Source organism: Phalaenopsis equestris, unplaced genomic scaffold, assembly GCF_001263595.1.
Source record: "Phalaenopsis equestris unplaced genomic scaffold, ASM126359v1 Scaffold000673, whole genome shotgun sequence".
In the NCBI taxonomy this organism is placed as follows: Eukaryota; Viridiplantae; Streptophyta; class Magnoliopsida; order Asparagales; family Orchidaceae; genus Phalaenopsis; species Phalaenopsis equestris.
The window spans coordinates 170,469-192,921 of record NW_018165113.1 but is presented as its reverse complement, the minus strand read 5'-3'; the positions used below and the strand labels follow the sequence as shown (position 1 = coordinate 192,921).

The 22,453-nt window shown below is 32.8% G+C and overlaps 1 protein-coding gene across 1 annotated transcript; it reads left to right on the top strand.

Moving 5' to 3' along the window:
- The first annotated feature begins 265 nt into the window (after window positions 1–265).
- LOC110030217 (DExH-box ATP-dependent RNA helicase DExH7, chloroplastic-like) lies at window positions 266–22,240 on the top strand. Its single transcript, XM_020732821.1, has 6 exons — window positions 266–392; window positions 658–873; window positions 7,272–7,364; window positions 16,799–16,921; window positions 19,367–19,454; window positions 22,021–22,240. The coding sequence occupies exons 1-5, from the start codon at window positions 345–347 to the stop codon at window positions 19,445–19,447; spliced, it is 561 nt and encodes a 186-aa protein (XP_020588480.1). The 5' UTR covers window positions 266–344; the 3' UTR covers window positions 19,448–19,454; window positions 22,021–22,240.
- The last annotated feature ends 213 nt before the right edge of the window (window positions 22,241–22,453 follow it).

Below are 22,453 nucleotides of genomic sequence, written 5' to 3'. Positions count from 1 at the left end.
ACCTGGTTAGATGCACGTTATTTCTCTAGTTTGGATTGTCATTGTCTGCATATTTTATTTCTGCTGACTGGGATATTAACCATTCTTTCTCTGGATGCTTCTATTTTAGAACATCTTGAGTATTATGCATCAGAAAAACTGTTGTTTATTCTTTCTGATAAATTCTAAACATTGTTTCCTTTTTTCTTTTTGACTTGTTACCATGCTTTGAAGTTCAACCATTTTTATCTTTCTGCATCTTGCCCTGTACGTCATAATAATTTCATGTGATTGTGGCCGCTTACCTTTTCAAAAATCAGGGTGCTGGTACAAGTAAAGGCACGCTTGAGAGTTGGTTTGCTGATATGAAACAACCATTCAACATGCATGCAATGCATTCTGCAGTTATCTTGGTAATCTCGTTTAGCATTAAATGTGTAACTGTGCGTGAATATGTATTGCATTTGTTTTTATGCCATTTTTAATGGTCTGCCTGGTAAGTTTTTTCATGCTGTATCTCTTGCTATATATTCTTTGGACTTTTTTCTCTTTCTGAATTCACTACTCATGAACATTTTTCTTTTGAAATTGTATTTTTTTAGCTGTTGTATAATAGGAATCAAACCGGCTTGGATTAATTTGCATCAGTACGGAATGATGCTTATGGTCTTTCTGCAGTCTGTTTTGTGTGCAGGTCTATATCCTAATGTGGCTGCGACTTTAGAGGGCACTGTTGGCGTACCTCTTGGTAGAAATAAAGCACCATCGAACAACAATTCGACAAATGATTGCCCTATTTTGTTTGATGGGAGAAGCGAAGTCCATGTTCATCCATCCTCAATGAACTATAACATAAATGGCTTACGTTATCCATTTCTTGTTTTCCTAGAAAAGGTAATAATATGAAATCCTTTAATCCGTGCTTTTTCCTTCTTATAGGAGCTATTAAATCACAAAATCATTTGCAGTTTGAGTAAAAATGAGAAAAAAAATGTCATGAGCGGCTCCTCTACTTATAGCCATAGATTTTCACTTTACCTCACCACGCACTATGAACTTGAAAATCAACAAAATTGACATGTGCAACTCTCTTACTGTAGGCATGAATTTTCTCACTTGGAACCCGTCTGAATATTTGCACAACCAAATGACAACCATATGACAAGTGAGAAAATATTACTTAAATCAGCTGGCAAAGCTTTTCGACAAAATGTTTGCCCTTCTACACTAACCCGCGAATATGCAAAAATTTTAACCTGTGAGTTATGTACTAGAAAGAGTGCAAAATAAAAAAATATTGTAAAAAAATTGGATAAGATCAAAAATTTTATGTGCATTTCAGTGTAAAGATTTTCGCCAAATATGATAAACTAGTTGGAATCAAAATGACTTGCATTGCAATGCATATGCTTCACAACAATGACAACAATTACAACAACAACAAATCTTTATCCGACTAAGTGGGGTCGGCTACATGAATTCTTTTTCTCCATTACGTCCTATTGAGTGTCATATTTTCATTTAATTCTAATAAATTAAGATAATTTTTTATACAATATGCCCATTTCGTTCTAGGCCTATCTCTGCCTTTCTTATCAAAAGTCAAATCTAAAACATCTACCTCTTAATCAGATCATCAGATGGTCGCCGCTTAATGTGACCAAACTATCTAAGATGACTCTATTTTTGTTAGCCTTTGGACCTACACCAACCCTATCATGGATATATTCATTTCGCATTTTGTTTCTAAATGTAAAGCCAATCATTGACTTAAGCATTCTCATCTCGGCAACACTTAGCTTAGTTTTATGCTTCTTTTTTTGAAGGCCAAAATTTAGCGCCATAGAACATTGTAGGTCTCACCACCATCTTATTAAATATCTTATTAAATCTTATTAAATTTTTCTTTCAGTCTAAGCTGTACTTTTCTATCACAGTTACACAGTAGGCCCGAAGCATTCCTCCACTTCAACCAACCAACTTGAATTCTACTAATAGCATCCCCATCTATATCACCATCACTTTGAACAATATACTTTAGACATTTAAAGCGTTCACACCTTTTAATAAGTTGATCACTCATAATTACAAATCTGACACTAAAGCTAGTACTACTAAAATTACATTCCATGTATCCAATTTACATTCCATGTATCCAACATGTATCCAATTTTAGTTCTACTCAAACGAAGACCTTTAGACTCCAATGTAGACCTCCATAATTTTAAGTTTTTCCTGAGCTTAATCTGAAGTCTTATCCACAAGAAGGATATCATCAGCGAAAAACATACATCAAGATACATCCTTTTGTAAATGTCCAGTAAGAACATCCATAACTAAAGCAAAAAGATATGGGCTTAAAACCGATCCCTGATGTAATCTAACCGAAATAGGAAAATATTTGGTCAATTCTCCTTCTGTTTGAACACAAGTAACAACTCTAATATATATACGTTTAATGATTTAAATATTAGTCATATCAACACCTTTCTTCTCTAGAATTCTCCAAAAGAGCTTTTTCTAAATCAATAAAAATCATGTGTAGATCCTCCTTATTCTCTCTAAACTTCTCCATCAAACATCTCAATAAATGTATAGCTTCTATAGTAGACCTGCCTGGCATGAATCCAAATTGATTATGAGAAATCTTTGTAATACGTCTTAACATATGTTCAATTACCCTCTCATAATTTCAAAGTTTGACACATCAACTTAAGTTTTCTATAATTTGCGCACTCTTGTGCATCCCCTTTATTCTAAAAAATGGGTGTCAAATACTCTTCCTCTACTCCTCAGGCATCTTTTTTGTTTCTTTTTATAATAATATTAAAGAGTTTAGTAAGTCAAGAAACTCTCAAATCTTTAATTATTTCCATACTTTAATTGGGACTAAGACTTTCCACCTTTTACTTTCTTTAAAGAGTAAAAATGTAATATTTTATTATGATTAATGATATTTAGTTTACTAAGGTTGATTGTATTTTTAGAACTTTATTAAAAAACTTATCAAAATATCTCACCCACTTATGCGAATATTTTTTTTAAAAAATACTTTTTAGCTTTCATCTCTTATAAGAAAAACACTTTTTTATTTAATTCACTTTACTTGAGTTATATTTTTATTTTTCTTTTCTTTTTGTTTGACTAGTTTATGCATATATTTTTCACCTTTTTTAATATCTAATCTATTATAAAAGTCACTAGAAACAGAATTTTTAACATCACAAATTGGTCTCTTAGACTCCCTGCGGAACATTTTATATTTTTCCTACTACTCTAAGCTTTTATATTTAAATCAATTTTTATAATATCTTATATTTTATCTTTTCTTGCACATTATTTTTTCACCACCAACTATTTTTATTTATTGAAATTTTTTCTTTTAATTCTTCAAGTACATTTTTTACCACTTGTTTAATAGTATTTGTTACTTTATCCCGCAAAATTTTCTTCTTCATGAACATCCCAAATTTTGAAATCTTGAAGCTTACTCATAAAAAGAATTTTATTTGTCTTTTAGGCTCCCTCATCTAATTCTACGATAATGATTCATAATATTATTTATTTTACAACACTTTAATTTAACACATATAACTAATAATTGATGTTGAGTACTTAAATCGTCACTTAGAGTGACCTTACAATCTTTATATTCTTTACAATCTTTTCTTCTCATAAGAAAATAATCAATTTGTGTTTTATTTGATCCATTTTTATAAGTAATGATATGCTCATCTCTTTTCTTGAATCATGTATTAGTAATAACAAAATCATTCGCTAAAAGTAAAATCTAAGATGGCTCTACCTTCTTAATTAATCACTCCAAAATCGTAGCCACTATGAACATTTCTAAAATCTTCTACCACTCTACCGACATATCCATTTAAATGTTCTAAAATAAAAAAACTTTTTTCAAAAGGTATCATTTATATTGTCTTCTAGGTCATTTCAGAATTGTTTCTTAGAACCTATATCTAAATCTACTTGAGGAGCATAAACACTCATAATATTAAAAATCTTAGTACAACAACAATCTTAATTATATTTACAATAATCTTAATTATAACTCTAATTCTATTAATTTTTACAACAATATTTTTCAAACTCTTGTCTATAATTATATTTACATCATTTCTAGTGCAACTCTTACCTGAATACTAAAGTTTAAAACCTAAGCTATTAATCTCCTTAGCCTTTCCTCCAACCTATTTAGTTTCTTGAATACATACGATATTTATCTTACTTTGAATCATAATACCAACTAATTCTATTAATTTACTTGTGAGAGTATCTATATTTCAAGATTCTATCCTAATATTAGTTTCATAGACAGATTTCTTTACATGCATCCGTTCGTAATGTAGAAATCCTTGCTTATTTGACACTCTTGCCGAGCGCTGGTTCAGTGGCCCCTGTACATTTTTCATTTCCATTTTTCTCCAACTGCTTCAAAATTGTGTCTTATGGGTAATATTAATGACTGCCTCGTAAAAATTCAAAATTCACTTCTCAAAGTGGGCGACTAGTTGGATCAGCTGGAGCTTGACATGAAGAAATAAGGTCCATAACTTTGTTTTAAATGAAGTAGTGATTGTTTTCAGTGGGTGGTGATGCCATTTATTCTCTATCTTGCATAAAAAATAGCATGCATCTCTTTATTGACATTATGAGTTATTTTACAGACAACTTTGTGATCGTTACCTTGAAGGCATTGTTCTTTTTAGTTGGGCGTGGGAGGAACATCTTAGACATGTACAAAAATCTATAGAGCTGTTGAAGAAAAATCAACTCATCCTTAATCTGAAGAAGTGCAACTTTGAAAATAAAACCGTACTGTGTTAGGGGGTTGAAGTGGGCGTCAGAAGATTCATATTTACTTTAGGAAGATAAATAATTATAAGGATTGGTCTTGACGAGAATGTGATCAACATGCAAATTTTCATAAAAGCATTCTTTCATATTATCCATTATGGAGACTCTCATATAGTCATTCAATTTGAGTGGATTAAAGAGATAACTCTTTACCCTAGAGTTTATATTCTCTTTATCTATTTTGGATTAATTGTTCTCATCAAAAAATCTATCTTAACTAATCTACAGTTTAAATTTGAGGTTTTTCTTTACCTGAAAGTATTCGATAAATGTGGATGACCCTATTATTGGTTGATAATTCCTCATTAAATATTTTATGGCTACCTGTAAACTTAACTAATACCAACTAACAATTTTGATTTGCCTCACAACTGGCTCAAGAATGATGCATGTGGTTGATCATTCGAGGTTCTATTGGTGTTTTTTTAATATAGTTGTAGTGACCTGCCTATTAGTGAAAATTAGTTGACCTTTATAGTGGATCTGCTAAGTAAGTTTATGAAATTCTAGTTGATTTTATGACCTATATAACTATGAGTATGATCAAAATAGTCCGCTAAGTAAATTCAAATAAGATTTTTATAATTATAATAATAGATTCTTTAATTTAATTATGTATGCTTTTCTGGAGCCATGGAGTTTTGTTTGATTTTCTATTATAAATAGAATACACTAATAAGATTTAAAATATGGAATATTCAAATTTACTTGAAGTCGTTTCTTTATCTTATTCTTTCAAGGTCACAGAATTGTATTTCTTTGTTTTATTAATCTATCATAATTCTTACATTATAAATCTTGTAACCAACAATAAGATTAACAAGTCTTTATTCCACCAAGTGGGGCCAGCTACATGAATCCATTTTTCTCCATTGTCTTATTGAGTATCATAATTTCATTTAATTCTAATAAATTAAGATAATTTTTAATAAAACATACCCGAGTCTTTTTAGGTATACCTCTAACTTTCTTATCATAAGTCAAATCTTAAACATATACTCTCTTAATTAGGTCATCAGATGGTCGGCGTTTATTGTGACCAAACCAAGGCGAATCTCACAAATCTTGTTTGTCACTGGAGCTGCTCCTACCCTTCATGGATATATTTGTTTCACATTTCATCTTTAAATGTAATGCCACTTTTCCACCCGAGCATTCTCATCTTAGCAACACTTAATTTGATTTTGTGCTTCTCTTTTACATGCCAAAATTATGAGCCATAACGCATTGTAGGCCTCACCATCATCTTATAAATATTTTCCTTGAGTCTAAGTAGTACTTTTCTATCACACAAATGACTCGATGCATTCATCCACTTCAACCATCCAACTTGAATTCTATTAATAACATCTCCATATATATCACCATCACTTTGAACAATAGACCGATATACTTAAAATGCTCACTCCTTTTTATCACATATAGTTACAACTTGAGAACTAGATCTAATATTACTAAATTGTATTCCATGTATAAATTTTGCAACCACTCAATTTAAAATGTGTAACTCCAAGTACATAACTCTAATGGGGTTATGGGGCAAACAAATTTTGGGCTCGCATTGAAATTTTATTTGCTGTTTTTTTTTTTTAAAGAGATCTCATTACATGGATCTATGAAATATTTAAATAAACAAACATCAAAATATCTCAACTTAAACATCTCTTATAAGCATTTCACTAATGGTAATATAGGATACAATTATAGCTGACACTTGATTTGATAAATCTTTGATTGGGTTCATTTTTCCATTTCTTCTACTGCTAGTAACTTCTCAATAATAGAAAATTTTAATTATTTTAATATACTTATTTTAATACATGCCAAATCAATTTCTATGGTGCTCGATCATATGCTTATTTCAAGAATCAAAATGGTAGAAAGACCATTTTAATTTTTATTGATGCTTATCTATTATATATGTCCTAATAAAGTTATCCTTCATAATGTATTATCCAACCATAAAACAAAAAATGTTATCCAACTTTCATGTAAAATTTTTAGCCATTGTTTCATGATCTCTAATAACTTTATTATATTACTCGTAAGAATAATTTTCGTACAATTAAAGTACAATTAAAGCCATTTTGAACTCATTAAAGCCATTTTGAACTCTTTTTTTTTTTCACTCTTAAGTACCATTTTCTATGTGCTCTTCCCCAATTATTCACCGTCTTTATGATCTTAAAGATTTTACTACCCCTGATATCACTCCAATCCACAATATTATGAAATGTACAACACGAGGAAAATTGTGCATATTTGCCTTATCTAAAAGTATATATGTGTATGTTATTAACCAAGCTGGCAGATCTTAGATAATTTTATGTAGCTTTAATTTTTGTAACTTTCCTAAATTTTTGTATATTATATGATTTTCTGTCAAAGACATTTGGTTGAGTAGCTTCCAAATATTTCAGGTTGAAACCAGCAAGGTGTTTCTGCGAGACACTAGTATTATATCTCCTTACTCTCTTCTCCTTTTTGGTGGCTCTATTTCTGTTCAACATCAGGTTTGTCTTTGAAGATTTTATGCATTATGTCTTCCATTTGGTACTATTGGAAGCTATTACACATATATTCCTATTTTTATTCACACATGTATCCTGGATTTGTCCACCTGTTAAAACAAATTTTTTTGTCGAAATTAATTTTTTAAGTTTGATTGGTTTATTGAAATTCCTCAGTTTTCAATTTGTGCTAGTTGTAATAAGTTTGTGTTTAATAGTATCTATATTTTTCCTGAACTTTAAACACCCTTCCTAGACTATATATGCATACCTTCGTGTGGCATTGTTTGTGATGCCGGAGTTAACCCAAACCACAATGGATTAAATATTATCACTCAAAGCAAATAAGTTAGAAAATTGCAACGAAAACGAAATACAACAAAATGGATTAAATATTATCACTCAAAGCAAATAAGTTGTTAGAAAATTGCAACGAAAACGAAATACAACAACAATCACACTACACAGGCACCCAACTAGGGCTTGGTTCAACGGTGGAAGGATGGCTGCTTTAAGGGGTTTGTGGTTGGAGAAAGAATGATGGTTGGGGTGGTTTGATGCAAAGGACAGAAAATGGGAGGGTAGGCGGCAAGGAAAAAGATGATGGAGAGGGCTGGTGGCAAGAATACAATAGTTGGGAGGGCTGGTGGCCAAGATACAGTAGCGGAATGGGCTTGTGGCAAGATGACAATAGCTTTGAAGGGATGGGGGCAATAAGATAGTAGCTGGGATGGTTGGCCGCAATAAGACAGTAGCTGGGATGGTTGGCGGCAATAAGCCAATAGCTAGGAGTGATGGTTTGTTACAGAGAACAATAGGAAGTCGGTATCCAAGTGACAACAGCAACCGCAGTGACACAGCCTGAGAGCTGGAGGCAAAAGTAAGATTGCGAAAGAAGGGAAATCAAAGATAAATATCCCCGCATGATCAAACTGCAGTTGGAGAACCAGTTGATCCTCGGGAGACTATCACCCCCTTGGACGAGTTACAATAGGAGCACTTTATTATCTTTTGATACAGCCTTAGAAGGTGAATACTGTTGGTTTTCCTGAATAAAAACATACACAAAACTGCCCTAAACACTCATAAATAACAAATATATAATCCTTGGGTAAAGAGGAGTGGACCCTACTCAAAATTGGATGGAAATCCACAAAGAGGAAGTGTCGACCAGCCCTTCTTGACCGGTTCGAACTGCGAATGCCCGTGACATGGTAGTATGGGTCGTGGATGGCGCTCTTGCGGAATGGCTCTCGCATCAGTTTCTCGGAATTGGGCGAGCTTCGATCTCATCCGACAAAACTTATGTCAACACGTTGAAGATGGGGGAGTTACTATAACCTGGTCTTCAATTACGCCGATCTAAGTACCTGGATTCCACTACTCTTTAATAATGGTTCCCAAATCATCTGAGGAGTTTTCCCCACTTACGAGCAACGACTGATATTAGTCCAACACTATTGAATTGAACTAGGCCTACGCGTCTCATATATATTGTTGAATCCTCCTAAAGTAACCCTAGGTTGATTCAATTCGATTTGAAGTGATCAAAACCAATATCTCCTTGAACGATATCAACTTTAGCGGTAAGCTGTAATCAGAATGTCCTAAAACTCCTTCTGTACGACATGCCCTTCTTCTGCAACTGACTCTTCTGTCTCGTAGTCCTCTGTCAACAACAAGATTTATCCTCCAAACATTTTTGTGCTAGCACGAGCACCCGTAACCTCAGACTCCACAGAAGGTAAGAGAATGATGCACTTCACATCCTTTGTGAACGCGTAGGTGTTCCTGTACTTATTATGTTTAGTCCAACGATCAGTTTGACATGTTCTTCTTATCAAAAGGAAGGAGACATCTATGGGCATTATATTGTACCAAACCTGATCCTGTAGCTGACTCCTAATTAATAATTCCATGAGGTACCTCTTATCAATTCTGACCATGTTCTTCTATAATCATGACTTGGAATACGGTTAGGAATCCCTCTAAGTCTTGAGGCTTAATTTGTTCACCATTTGTGTGGATGTCATGGTCTTACCACTCTCTCCATCAATGATGAGACTACATACTCTTTCATTCACGATGCAATGAGTGTTGAAAATGTTGTGGTGAAGCAACTGCTACTCCCTCATATCCTTGGTCTGTATGACCCGTCGAACCACGAGCATCTCGTCCTCATTCGGTGGAAGATGGTACTCACCTTGTTCTTCAATTTTCTCTTCGTCGCTAACTTCCTCCACTACACTCTGCTCGATGAAGGAGACAACTCATCTCATCCGATAATTTGAAACCATATGTTCAAACCGATGCCATCTGAAACATTTCCTGACTGTTATTATGGTGGGTGTGTTACTCACGCTTCTTCTCACTCGAAGTGACTGTTTTGCTCCTGGCCAATCTACTCGCCTCCCTGAGGCGTGGTCTTTCTGATGTTTCTCCAATCATGGGTGGTTGTTTGACTTGTGGCAATTGTTTTGCTTCTATTGTCTCTACTCCCCTGTCTCTAATAGGGCTACAACGGAACCACATTAATGATGATTGGATTTCAGGTCTTCCAAGTACCTATCTATTGTGTGTTCCTCTATCTTCTTAGGCTCACACTTCACCTTAAATTGTATTAATTATGTCTTGTACTTCTACAGGTACTGAAACTTCAAGAAAAGGATGGTAGTGTCGTTGCATCTCCCATTTCATCTTCTTTCAAGAAGTGATTCTTTCCGGCCATTCTCATTGTCTCTTTCTATTCAGGTTCTCCAGCACAAAGTAGCATTTTTATTCACCTTAATGGAGACGAGGTTCACTCTTTTATTATTGCACACCTCTTTATGTTCAAAGGCCCACTCAACAGTCTACATCCATTCAAAGAAATCATGTGAATCCATTCTTTTCCTAAAGTCCGATTGGTCCAACTTTATTCTCGGATCTCTGTATCCTCTAATAGGCACGTTATTTTTGTATCTTCAAACGGAAACTCTATATCTATATCCTCTAACCAACATCTCATCTCTGTATCCTCCAATAGGCTCCCCATCTCTGTACAAATGACATCTCATCTCTGAATCTTTCGATAGACACTTTACCTCTAGGATTCCGCTAATATTGTACCCCAAAGTGTTGTTGCCGGTCTTCTTCTCTACTAGAATCATTTCTACGGAATGGATTCACGTGTTGTTTTCTCTCTCTTTCACAGATTTCACTATTGTGGTCGATGATGATCCCTTCCTGGGTTCTTTCCTCAATCCACCAAGCCTTTGTAGCACTTGGAGAATTAGTCGTTGTATGTTATACATGGTAACTTTCTGATCGTGCAAATCCTAGGATAGAAATAGGGTTAGGCTAGTTTATATACTAAATGATATCGGAATTAAACCAAACCAAAACGGAAAAAAATGAATATTATCACTCTGATGCAAATAAGTGGTTACAAGGTCACAAAAAAAGGAAATACAACAACAAACACACAACACAGACACCCAACTAAAGCTTAGTTCAACTGTGGAAGGCAGGTTGCAGTAAGGGGGGCTATGATTGAGAAACGAAGGTGGTTGGGGTGGTTTAGCGAGAAAAGACAATAAATGACGGGCTAGCAGCATGGAGACTGCAGATGGAGAGGGCTGGCGGCAAGATAATAGTAGTTTGGATGGTCGGTGGCAAGGAGACAACTGCTAGGAAGGGTTGGCAGCAAGAAGACAGCAGATGGAAGGGCTAGCTGCAAAGAGACAGCAGCTGCGAAGGGCAGGCAGCAAGAAGATAGTAGCTTTGAGTGATGGTTGGGTGCAAGGGAACAACAGGGAGGCAGTTTCCAAGTGACGACAACAACCATGGTGACAATGACAGTGAGCTAGAGGCAAAAGGAAGATTGTGGGATAAGGGAAATTGAAGATAAATATTCTGCAAGATTAAACTACAATTAGAGCACCGCTCGATCTGTGGGAGATATCCACATCAGACGAATTATAGTCGGAGCACCTTCTCGCTTTTGGATACATTCCTAGATGGGAAACACTGGCAACCAATGGCTGTCTCGAATAAAAATATACACAAAATTGCCCTAACGATGCAGAAATAATAAATATTTAATCCTAGGGTAAAGAGGAATGGGCCCCGCTCCAAATAATAGGGGAATCCACGAATTGGATTGTCGACCGGCCTTTCTGGAAATGGGAACAAATTCTTGGTGAATGCTTCAATTTTTCTAGTTTATTGTAAACCAGGTTGAATCCTCTTAGAAACATTACCTACTAGCATGAGCCCAATCATCTTAGGTGACATCCTAAGCTTGGTTTAGAGAAGAATCATCTTTTAGGAAGAAAACCCAAGCCTTATTGTTATTGGGGACTTATATACAGCATACAACATAATTCTTTTGTATTTGTATATCTAATTATCAAACGTTGGTTTTTACTTATAACACTCAACATTTTTTAAGCAAAATACACCTTTTTATGGGATGCTATTGAGACACTGAAGCGTTAGCTAAGTAAATATCAAATTTTAGGTGTTAGATATGTCAATACAAAAGAATATTGTGATGTGTGTGTAAATCTCTTGTGTTTTTTAAGCCATTTTTTATTTCATTTGTATTTTTTTGGTTATGCAACTGGTCTTATATATTTTTTTGGTATTTTCGCTTTGGAATTTCTTATGTATTCTTTTATCCATATATTAATAATTAATTTGATATTTTCCTTCACAAGCTTTTGAAGAAGAGGACATCTTATTCTTAAATACACCAGTTTGTAGAACCTCTAGTAGATCTATTTAAATTTGTTCTATAATGTACAAATCATTAACATTTCAATTGGCGCCACATTAAGTTCATACGTCATTTGAAGTGAGATCTTGAAGCTCACAACTCATTCAAGGACTCACATGAATTTCAAAATAGTTCACCTCTTCCTCAAATCCATAGATATGTTGTTTGCACTAATATTGTGCCCAAGAAAAGCCACACTTTTAAGCCAAAATTCACATTTAGAAACTTTGGCATAAAATACATTTTCCTTCAAAACCTGTTGCATAACATGTAAATGATTTGCATTACAAACTTCATCCCTCGAATATACCAGAATATTATCTATAAAAATGATCACAAAAGTATCAAAAAACTGTCTGAAGACCTTGTTCATTAGGTCCATAAAAACTGTTGGATCATTTGTCAGTCCAAAATGCATCATCACAAATTCATAGTGTCCATATTTGGCTTTGAAAGTCGTGTTCGCTATGTCTTCTTCTTTAATTCTAAGTTGGTGATAGTCTGACTTTATTTCAATCTTGGAAATACAGAGGCGCCTTCCGACTGGTCAAAAAAATTGTCAATTCTCGAAAAGGGATATTTGTTTTTAACTGTGAGCTTATTTAACTCCCTGCAGTTAATGCACAACCTGAAGCTCTCATCCTTCCCCTTCATGAGTAATATTGGATGTAAGTCTGATGAACTCCTTATCTAGTAAGTTTTATAGTTGGGTTTTTAGATCGTGCATCTCCTTAACTATCATTCTATAGGGTGCCTTGGATATCTGCTCAAAACCTGAGGAAGAGTTCGATATTGAAATCAATCACTTGCACTAGAGGTCTCCCTGCTAAATCATCAAGAAACACTTATCGATATTCTCTTACCACTGCAATATCACCCAAAGACTTTGCTTCTTTAAAAGTATATGTTACCTGAGCAAGAAAACCTTGACTTCTATGATTCAACAATTTGCAAGGTTTCAAACATGTTATGATCATGAATTTTAATCATCTGTCACAAAAAAAAATTAATTTTGATTACTCAGGTAATTTATTTTGATAATCTTCTTATTGCAATCAATAGTGATAAAACTTTTAGACATCCAATCCATGCGTAAGATCACCTCAAACTTCACCAAGGGTAACACAATAAGTTGCACATCATATTCTCTTTCCACCAATTATAAGCTTCACCTCACAAGATTCATTAACTTCCAAAAAAACACCATTTGACATTCTAATTAATAGTAATTGAAAGGATTTTCAACCGCATCACTTTAGCTAATTCCACAGTTATAGATCAGTGTGATGTTCCTCAATCAATAAATACACTTATCGGTCTACTCTGAAGATATATGATACATATAATTAGAATCATCGCATTAAACATTTAGAGTCGGCTTATTAATATATTTAAATTCTATTTGTTTTATCTATGACATGATATGAATCCTATGATAATTAAAGGTGCCTGGGTTAAGATTATTAAGAGTAAATTATACCTGTGATGATATCAGTGGAGTCTTTAGCTTCTTGTTTCGAAAGAGCATATACTCTGAGCTAACATTCTACTGAGTTTGAAATTGACCTTGAAGATTTAGCTGCTCTCAGTCTGTCATAACTCCTTTGACATGGTGCAACACTGCCGCTAGAATCTATTGGAGCCCTCTGACCCAATTTATGGTAATTCCTTTGCATATGTCCTGGCTGGTGACACCAAAAGCAAGTGTTGGATTTATATACACACTCACCCTTATGAGACCTTCCACACTTGTCACACATTTTTGCTTCAAACTCAGTGTCAACGTTATTGAATATTTCTTCTTATCATCTGTACTACCTAATTGGAAGGACTGCCTGCTTTGAGAGCCTTGAGAAAACATGGATCCCTCTGAATTTTTTCTTCTGGATGTCTCTCTTCCTCTAAGTAGACTCCAGATCCAAGCTCAATCCTCTTATCTCACTCCACCGGAACAGAATAATCATCGATTCCAAGAGGAATCAATGACTGTCTAATCACATGTCTGAGCTTAGACAAAAATAGGTGGCACTTCTGCTCTACATTTGGAATCAATTGAGGTGCATACCTTGAGAGTATGGGAAATTTAACTTCATACTGCATAATGGATCGATAACCTTGTACCAACCAAGTAAATTTTGTTTTGTATTTTCCTCCTAACGGACAACAGTACAAACCAGTCTCTAAAATTACCCACAAACTCATCTCACCGGATCATGTGACTCACTCTACTCCCATATTTCTCCTATAGCTGTCCTCGCCACCATTTATCCGTTTCTCTTTCTAAAGCAAACGTAACAGTGCAACCATTCTCTTCGGAGGACAAGACAATTTATCTAAGCTCTTCTCCACTCTCATTAGCCGGTTTTCGGCATCCGCCGCCTCTTCCAGAAATGGTCTCATATCCTGAAATAATATTAAGTGCTTATCCATCTGTCATTCTCTACTGGAATTGATTTTAGTCTGAGAATTCTTAATCAATTACGTTATTGCAGTCATCCTTTCAATAAACACATTTGTATTCACAGTAATCTGTGGGGGTGTATCTTTTACGATATCATCTCCAACTTCTTCCTCTGATTTTTCATAGTTTTACAATAATGAAAGAAAGATTTTAATCCGACACAATTTAACCCTTGATTAATATTACCCGTATATTAATTTAGTCATCCAAATGACTCTTTTAGATTATGATCCAATATAATTTCTTTGATACCACTTTTGTCACTATCCGACCCGACCCGACCCGATGCTTAGAATTAGTTAAGGCAAGAACTATGGTCGGACAGTATTAACATTTCATTTTACTTTTCACAAAGTTTTTCATAATTTTCAATTTATAAAAGAATCACTAATCCACAAAGTGCAATAAAATTAAATATCCAGAAATAACAGTCTGAAAATTACATATCAAATCAAAACTAAACAGTATATTAATATCTGCAAGAAAAAGTAGAAAGAAATTACAAACACATCATAACTAAGATCTATCAGTTACACAACACTTTTATAAACCAAATCTCTCCTTCCAAACATATCAATCTAAAATTTTTCTTCTTCTGAAAGAAAACAATAATTTAAACTGTATGATTTTATTAGTGATTAATTTTAATCTTAATGTATATTAAATTATGATTTTTATGCTATGCATGAATGACCAAAAGAAAGTGCGATTCATTGCTTTATGACGACATATACTTTCATTTTAATTTTATTCTTTTGCATTTCACATTAAGTATTTATTCATTTTAACTTTTTTTAATTGTTATAATAGGATTATCATCATACCCGAAGATACCACAAAAAATGTATCCAAAAGTATCTAAAAGTATATTCGAAAGTTCCCTTAAACTGCACCCGAAGATACATATTTATCATTTCCTTTAATGTGCACGGGTATATCGCATCCCCTGCTTGTACTATCTGTGTGTGATTCCGTATGACTTAAATTTTATGTTTCCTTTTATTTGAATTGGAATCCTTCAAAATATACCTTCATATATACGCTAATGTCATGCCATCTCTTATACCTTTTCAAACTTTCACTATAAATGAAAAGCTTATTTTAAATCCTTTAATAAAGCAATTACTCATTTATTAAAATATTAATTTAATGCATAAAAAAAATGATCACTCACATTTGCTTTCAAGGGACCTCTAAAATAGTTTAACTCTTCACTGTACTTTTCCTTGCACTTTGACCTCTCTTTTGTAGTCCAGTTCAACTATTTGATAAATTAAAATTACTAAAGTTAATTCATAAAAGTGCTGGTTCCATCTAATTTGATAGTTTTTTATGTATTACTTTCTAGTTTGGTTTTGATACTTTTTCATGCTATAGTTTCTTATTTAGTTTTGGTTTAGTTTTCAAAAATATTTTAATTTTGAATGAATTTATCCGCTTCTCTTTCTAAAGCAAACGTAACAGTGCAACCATTCTCTTCAGAGGACAAGACAATTTATCTAAGCTCTTCTCCACTCTTATTATTATTATTATTATTTTGTTAAATATTTATGCTTTACATTTATTAAAATTTATTTGTCTAATCAAGAAATTTATGAATTATTCCTTATAAAATTATTCTTAAAAACTATCTATAACTTTCTTCTTTCACTCAAAAAATTGCATTTTTTAAAATATTCAAATTTTATATTTTAATGCCTGCTGATGGTTACACAAGTTTAAAAACAATTATAATAAATAATTTGCCATGAATGGAAAAAAAAATGCTATTGTTTGTTCTAAATAAATATCTTTTACATCTCATCAAAATACTCTCTCCCATTTATGGAAGTGCTCTTGTGTGCTTACATGAAAATATATCCAACCAAATTTTCATTTGTATTAAGTGTGGTTGGAGCCTCCTGGATGGAGGTCAAGTTGACATGAAAAAGAATGTTGTTTTAGCTTTTTCATGGGGTAATTTATGATGCACAACAAAAACCTAATATGTGATCATCATTTTCAAGTTTGAATTGGACTGGAATCCGGATTCACCTGACATGATAGGAACTCCGGATTTCATAAACAAAACTTGTTTTGTTTGGTTTTCAGACAAGCTGATTTGAAAATGACGATGATTGTGATTTTCCATAATAAAAGTGCTGCATATAAGTTACTGTTTGAGAACCATTTGTTTCATATTTAGTCTCTGTGCATCACCGTGAAATGTTGTTGTAGATGGGTTCAATCATCATAGACAACTGGATGAAACTAACCGCGCCTGCACAGATAGCTGTTCTATTCAAGCAACTTCGCCTAACGCTTGACGCTGTTCTAAAAGACTTCATTCGCAAGCCAGAGGTACTATGTTGTTCAGTTCAAATTAACATAAGAATATTACTAAGAACGAATGTTATGATTGTCTAGTCTTTATCCAGGCAACTAATTTCAGATTAATGTCCCTTCATATTGTGAAAAATTAACTGTTGTTCCCTGTTTAAAAATTCAGTTGGAAATGTTTTATTTTCTTTCCCTTTGCCAATGTATTAGTTGTAACCACTTCTCCTCTTTCCGCTTGCTTAACAGTATATCTCATATTTTGTTTTTGAAATTATTTATTTATTTTTTATTTTTATCTCATTTTCTCTCCGGTGAAGGGTGATGTTTGTCAGTCTCCAATGGTTTCTTGTTTTGTCTTTTCTGAAATTGGTTCTAGCTAATTTTAGTTGTCTCTATTCAGCTATAAAATAACTGCACTGCACCAAAATGTATTTGATCAAAACACGTAATACCAAGTTCTCCAAAAAGGAATGCCATTACTTTATCAAATCAGTAGTGACACCAAATTCTACAACAACCATTTGAGATAAAAAAACTTAATTCCAACACGAAATCACAGCTCTTGTGATAGCTATATTTTTAGCTCAATAGATTGCAATGTAAGTTGAGATGGAAGACTACTTGAAGTAAAATCTTGCTTAGAATTTCATATTCAAACCAAAGTGCGTTTCACAATTAAAAATCTTCAATAACTGATTTTCAATATCCTTATAGAGGTCTCACTATGTGGAAAAAATTTTGAGTATGTTGTCCATATGCACAGAGCTAGGTCCGGACAACGGCCGTGATGCATTGATTGCGTCTGAGAAGAACAAAAAAACCCTTCGCGATCAGTGCATCGGGGCAGCGTCTGGATAGCGTACGCAAAATTTTCTCCACTATTTGTCACTTTTAAAGCATGAAAAAGAATAATTTATAGTGAGTGAATCAGATCAAGAATCATAAAGAATTAACTTCACAGAGCATTGAAATATTTTATAGTATGATTCAAAAGTATGATCAATTATGCCAGATGCATATCATCAACTCGACTCGTTTACCCCACTATTTGTTCTTTTAATTTTTTATTTGAAATATTATGTAGTTAGTGAATCAGGTCAAGAATCATAAAGAATTAACTTCACAGAGCATTGAAATGTTATATAGTATGATTCAAAAGTATGATCAGTTATACCAGATGCATATCATCAACTCGACTCGTTTACCCCCCTATTTGTTCTTTTAATTTTTTATTTGAAAGCAATTCCTGTGGATATGATTGAAATTTTGGTTAAGGTATATCATACAATATTAAATGTATTGTACAGTATCATACAGTGTTATAATCAATTTTTATTAATTATTTAAAATTTGTTTCTTATTTAAGCTCTAATGTCTGTTTGTTTTCTTAACAATCATTATATCTAAAAGTATGAACTTGTATTATTAAGAAAATAGAAAGTAAAAATAAAACACTTGTTTGATGTTGTAACTTCATCGTTCACTTTTTCTTGATGGCTTGGTCTTCCAAATTTATTGAATTCGTTGAATCTCGTGTAGATGAGTTAGCTTGTGTATTATGGTCTACATTCTCTGTTTAATATGTTCTTCATTTAGTTTGCCTAACATTTGAATTTTTCCTCTTCAAATATGTACTTATAATATTAAACTTATGAAAATTTTGTCAGCAAAATCAACTCAACTAAATTATGTTTGTGATTATCAAAATACGGCAACTGCTATAGGCTCATGAGTTAATATGTCTGTTTTAAAAGTGGTGTTTTGAGTCTTGGTGGTTTTATTTGAGATGTGCGTGGCGCAGTTTTATTTTACCAGTCAAGCAAATCATTATCTAAGCGCTCAGGTTCCTTTTTTTTTTAATTTCCTAACAGTGGACCCTAGCAATTCAAGCATAATATATTCGATTACATTTGATTTCAATCATGTCCTGCTCATAAATTTGAAATTGAAAATCAGTTCAGTGTTGTTTTCCTTGCATTTTTACTACCGCTTTGTCTCTAATCTTTCAAAAAAATTTCTTCATTGCTGTATCATTCACTGCAAATTTGGTCTCACTCAGAAGAAGTACAAATTGCCCAAAGCGCCTTTGTTTTTTGTACTTAATCAGAGCACGTTCATAACAAATAAGCAAGAGATATAGAGTTAAATGTTGATTCCATGATATATTTCCTTCTTGGTGGGAGAATTGGGTCTTAAAGGTGGAATTCAGAAATGACTCTCCTTGAAGTCTAGTGATGGCCACTCTGACGTGCTAAAATTTTTTGACACCATTATGAAACGCTTTCTTCTTTTCAGAAGTTCTTCGTCGAACAGAATATCTTGCCAACCTATTTAAAAACCTTTTGCTGTCTTTACTTCGGTTGAACTTAATTTTCAAAACATCTGGCTTTTTATCGACCCAATTAATTGCCTTTGAATTGGTATTACATTTGAGTTGATACCGCTTTTGCCGTATCATTTTTCCAGATGATGTCTTTTTCCAATAATGAAGTGGTCAAGTCCATAGTTCATCTCTTACTGGAGGAGGCCGCATCACACTTTTCTTAAATATCAGGTACTACTTTGTTTTTAATTGTCTATTTATGAGAAGTTTTTCGCGACAAAGTAGCTCATAATTTGTCAACTCGAAAAGGTTTTTCGTGCTACAAAAATTTCAGCAATGTATTTATTTTTCAGATATTCTACATGTCCTCAATAATGATCCAGCTAAAAAAAAACAGGAATATTTCAGTTTATTCCTTGTTGTTGTTACGCTCTATTATAATTGCTGTTGCTAATAAATTCATATGTATTACTTGTTCTCAATTTCTGTGACCAAGATCCAGGGCCCTGGCTACAAGGGGCACTTTTTGTATTGATTTCAAATTATAATGCTTCACATTTGATCTGCGGTATGTTCATTCTTTTTTTAATTCTTTATTTTATCTGCAACATTTTTTTCACTTGAAAGATTTAAACAAAATTTTGAACATATTTTTTTCCTTTTAGCAGTTTTGGTTTGTCGAGCTTAATATAGTTTCTATAACTTGACTCGATTAAACGTGGAAGATAATGGCCGATAATGGGCACGACACCAAACAAATCCGACTCGATACACATATTAATTGTTTACAACTACTAAATTGTTGCATGTTTCGCACTCCATTGATACATTTGAAGCTTAGACATTATTAAGAAAACACTTTGCTGAGCAATTTAATCGAACATGAAGAAGGCGATGGACAACAAATGTGACACTGGCACAAAATATGTTCAAAGTGCTTTGATGGTAATTTGGATGACTTGAATATCGTTTGTTTCACAAAATAGATTGTGCCAGTGCATTTAATTATCAAATTATTTGAGAAATATCACCAAATTGTTGCATGGTTAAGTTAACAAATAATAGATGTGATGCAGTGCATTGATTAAAATAATGTTTATGGGGCATCGAGAATTCTTAGGTTGGACACCAGTATTGGCCTATTTGTTGGACTAATCACGTATCACGAAATTTACCCGCCATTCAAGCTATAGGATGAAATTTGATAGTGTAGAAGACTATAAATTAACATGGCATGGTTGACAACTTTCTCAAAAAATATGTAAAAATGTTAAAAAAACATCCTATTGAACTCTAATTTTTTAAAATCATAATTACATATTTTGTATTTACTTAATTGTTATTACATTTGCCCTTGGCTCTCTTGATTTCCTCCGAAATCCCACTTAAAGCACCATTTAATCATCACAAGCAATGTTCACATTCAAACTCTCTCTCTCTCTCTCTCTCTTCATTGTGCTTTAAATTAAATATTTTTTCTCAATATAATGTACAAGATAACCATCGAGCTAGTCATCAATCATTCTGACTTTGTAATCGATTTTTAACAAATTTTATTACATAAAATTTTAAATGGACTGCAGTGATAGTAATTGGTGAATTTAATGCTGATATAATAAGCTTATAAATCAGGTGATATATCATTTTTATTTGTTTTAAAAAGCTTTGTAAGATAAACAATGTTACTTAGCCTCTTCATATTGAAATGAAGTTGATATTTCGAGTATCAATTTTTAAAACATTGGTAAAACAAGACGCATTTTTCAATAAAAAAAAACCTATGTATCATCTCTAATTTGTTTCAGTCATTGTTTAGATATTTGTTTAATTTCAATGCTTTTTCATTGTCCTAATCTTTTCGTCGTAAGGACTGGCAATTTATTTGTACTTCTCAAAATGTCTATTATATTAAATCCATTGTAAAGAATTAAGTTAAATTATTCCATCTCAACAATTAATCATAACAAATAAGACAGACATCGACCAACAATTGGTTATATATCCCATTTTCTTTTATTATCTCAAGCATTTCATGCACAAAGTTATATGCTTTTGTGAGACTAATTATAACATTAAAATGTGTGCTCTAAATGAGGTCTCATTAGATTCATTGCAAAGTAATTTTTTATTTTCATATCACACACACTAATTAAAATTTCGGTTTTCTTATACTGAAATTCTTTCCTTTTTTTTTTCATGTTGAATGCTTTTAATAGTATCACTGCTTTTACAATGACATTCAATGCTGTTTAGATTTCTTAAAGTGAGCTCCAAAAAATGATTTACTTTCACTATTCCTTGCTACATCACCAAGCCTAAACATACAATAAGATGCTTAGCTTTCCCGATGTGATAATTCATATGTTGGCCATCAATTCGAATATAACATTTGTCAAAGAAGCCATAAGAAAAATGATATGTTAAATTAAAGAATTGATAACTGCAGAAATTAGAAGTTCATCCAAGTAGGTTTCGTTCTCTAGGTAAATACATTCATTGTATATCGCTAACATTGTGGTCGTGAAGAAGAAGAATGATCAAATTCTCATCTATGTTGACTTTTGGATCTTATAATAGTGTGCATAAAGGATTACTTTCCTATTTCTATGTTGAAATTGCTAATTGATAAATTCTCTAATTGTGAAATGGTTCATGAAGAAAAAAACACATCCATACTTAGAACTTCTATTGACATATTTTATTATATAGTTGTCTTTTGGTTTTACATATGATTAGGCTATTTATCAATGGGCCTTGACATGTATCTTAAAGTATAATACTATGTTAATGATCTCAGGAACATTGTCAGCGAAGACTTGATGATGTGTGAGTTGTGTTTGAAGGAATCAAAATAATTGATATCAATATGATTCTTCTCAAATATACTTTAACTTTATTGTATGTCATAAAGGGATGAAAATTGATTTTTTCAACAATTGATGGCAATTATGGAGATACTTTTTTTAAAGTCTTTGTTAGTTTTGTATTTTGCAAGTGTAGCTACATTCATTTGGCAATCTATAGTAAACCTTTTTGGTTGATGCCAATTATTTATTCAACCAATGAATTAGAATATGCTTTTAAGATTGGGCATGAATGTCAATTAAAACTTTTATCAGTATCAAATTATTTGTTAAGCTCGCTTATTTTTATTGAGCTAGTTTTGAGGGAATTTCTTATTATGCTTATAGCAGCAGTATCAAATTATCTTTATAGTGCTAGTTTTTTTT

Excerpts from the sequence above, each read along its gene's own strand:
- LOC110030217 (XM_020732821.1), top strand. The coding sequence starts at position 345 with ATGAAACAACCATTCAACATGCATGCAATGCATTCTGCAGTTATCTTG. Across the intron at positions 393-657 it reads TGCATTCTGCAGTTATCTTG|TCTGTTTTGTGTGCAGGTCT; the intron begins GTAATCTCGTTT and ends GTCTTTCTGCAG. Across the intron at positions 874-7,271 it reads TTCTTGTTTTCCTAGAAAAG|GTTGAAACCAGCAAGGTGTT; the intron begins GTAATAATATGA and ends CAAATATTTCAG.